This window comes from Geospiza fortis, unplaced genomic scaffold (assembly GCF_000277835.1).
Source record: "Geospiza fortis unplaced genomic scaffold, GeoFor_1.0 scaffold1, whole genome shotgun sequence".
NCBI classification, from domain to species: domain Eukaryota; kingdom Metazoa; phylum Chordata; class Aves; order Passeriformes; family Thraupidae; genus Geospiza; species Geospiza fortis.
In genome coordinates this window covers 8,279,346-8,280,902 of record NW_005054320.1, presented here as the reverse complement: position 1 = coordinate 8,280,902, position 1,557 = coordinate 8,279,346, and the positions used below count along the sequence as shown (strand labels likewise).

At 55.6% G+C, this 1,557-nt stretch overlaps 1 protein-coding gene across 1 annotated transcript; it reads left to right on the top strand.

The window, feature by feature from the left end:
- The first annotated feature begins 6 nt into the window (after positions 1-6).
- RBP5 (retinol binding protein 5) lies at positions 7-1,557 on the top strand. The gene is made up of 4 exons (XM_005420612.2): positions 7-81; positions 337-515; positions 990-1,091; positions 1,445-1,557. Exons 1-4 carry the CDS (start codon positions 9-11, stop codon positions 1,496-1,498), a joined length of 408 nt encoding a protein of 135 aa, XP_005420669.1. The 5' UTR covers positions 7-8; the 3' UTR covers positions 1,499-1,557.

The window sequence follows — 1,557 nt, the reverse complement described above, 5'->3', positions numbered from 1 at the left end:
GCCCCAGCATGCCTCCCAACCTCACTGGCTATTACCGCTTCGTCTCCCAAGAGAACATGGACAATTACCTGCGGGCTTTAGGTAACGCTCCCCTCCCCATCACGCTCCCTCCTCCCCTTTAGTTCTGTATCTCCAAAAAGTTAAGAGTCGGAAAGGGGAAAGAGAAAGGGAATTGGGAACGTTCTGGTCCTTCTGTCTCCTACCACCACTTTTGCGCTGTGGTAGGAGAGGAAAAGAGGTACTACGGCTGATGGTCCTTGGCTAAAAGAGTGGAGGAGCTCTACTGGAGGAGGGGCCCAGGTCGTCCACACATTTCCTCTCTTTCTTATCCTCTAGATATCAACGTGGTCCTGCGAAAGCTGGTCTGCCTACTGAAGCCGGACAAAGAGATTATCCACACGGGAGATCACATGGTCATCCGCACCATCACCACCCTGCGGGACTATGTTATGGATTTCGACCTGGGAGTCCAGTTTGAGGAAGACCTGGGACCCGTGGATGGACGCAAGTGCCAGGTGAGAAACCCAAGCAGTGCAGTTTCACAGGGGGCTGGGGTGTGCTAAAGAGTTCAGGGACTTGCTCAGCTTTTTGACTCAATACCCAGGTGAGAACCAAGCCCAGAGCTGGCATGTCCCTGCAGGTCCAGGACTAAGTGGTTCTATGAGTAAATCGCTCACTGCCAAGAGAATGAGCAGCAAAGAGCCAGAAACCAGTTCTCTGGGATCTGGAGGATATTATCCTCTGGAGCAAAGCCCTGAAAAGATAGAATGTCGGGCCACTTGGCAGAACTCTGTTGTTGCACTTGGAAGCCAGAGGGTCATTCACCTCCAACAAAGACCATCTGTCCCAAGGAACCACTGAAGAGACACCAGATCAGGGACTGCATTTGACATTGTGTTGGAGAGGAACAGCCAGTGTCAGCGCTGGAAACATGTATCACACCGATCCATTTGTCTCAGGACCGTGTTTCCCCCTCTCCTTCCCTTCAGACAACCGTGTCCTGGGAGGGGGATCAGCTGGTGTGCGAGCAGCTCGGAGAGAAGAGGAACCGCGGCTGGAGGCACTGGTTGGAGGGAGACCAGCTGCATCTGGTGAGGAGTGGTCCGGTGCGGCTTGCAAAATCCCAGTCACAGCGAGTGGGGGGCACACAGTGTGGGTGCTGTTGGCTCTGAGCCAGCCCTGCAGTTTCCTTCCACCTTCTCTCAGACTTCATCCCCGGCTCTGCGGGGGGCAGCCACCGCTGCACACAAACATCCGCCTCCAGGGTTTAAAAGTTAAACTCAAAAGTTAAACAGCTCCACAAAGGCCATGTCCCTTCCCTGCCCTGCAGCCAGACCCGCAGGGGCTTTGGGAGGGCTCCAGCCAGCAGCGGGAGGGCTGGCAGAACTGGGGAAAGGCAGGGGGGGATCCAACCTAAACTCCTCCCTTGACTCCCCTTTCCCAGCGCATGACTGCTGAAGACGAGGTCTGCGTCCAGGTTTTCCAGAAGGTGAAGTGAGCGCTCCCCGCAGAGATGCCCGGACGGGACCCGCGCTCCCCAGTGCGAGAAAGAAAAAG

What these genes read in the sequence shown, in the direction of transcription:
- RBP5 (XM_005420612.2), top strand. Translation starts at nt 9, where the DNA reads ATGCCTCCCAACCTCACTGGCTATTACCGCTTCGTCTCCCAAGAGAAC. An exon ending in CAATTACCTGCGGGCTTTAG is followed by an intron (nt 82 to 336) that starts GTAACGCTCCCC and finishes CTTATCCTCTAG; the next exon opens with ATATCAACGTGGTCCTGCGA. An exon ending in TGGATGGACGCAAGTGCCAG is followed by an intron (nt 516 to 989) that starts GTGAGAAACCCA and finishes CCTTCCCTTCAG; the next exon opens with ACAACCGTGTCCTGGGAGGG.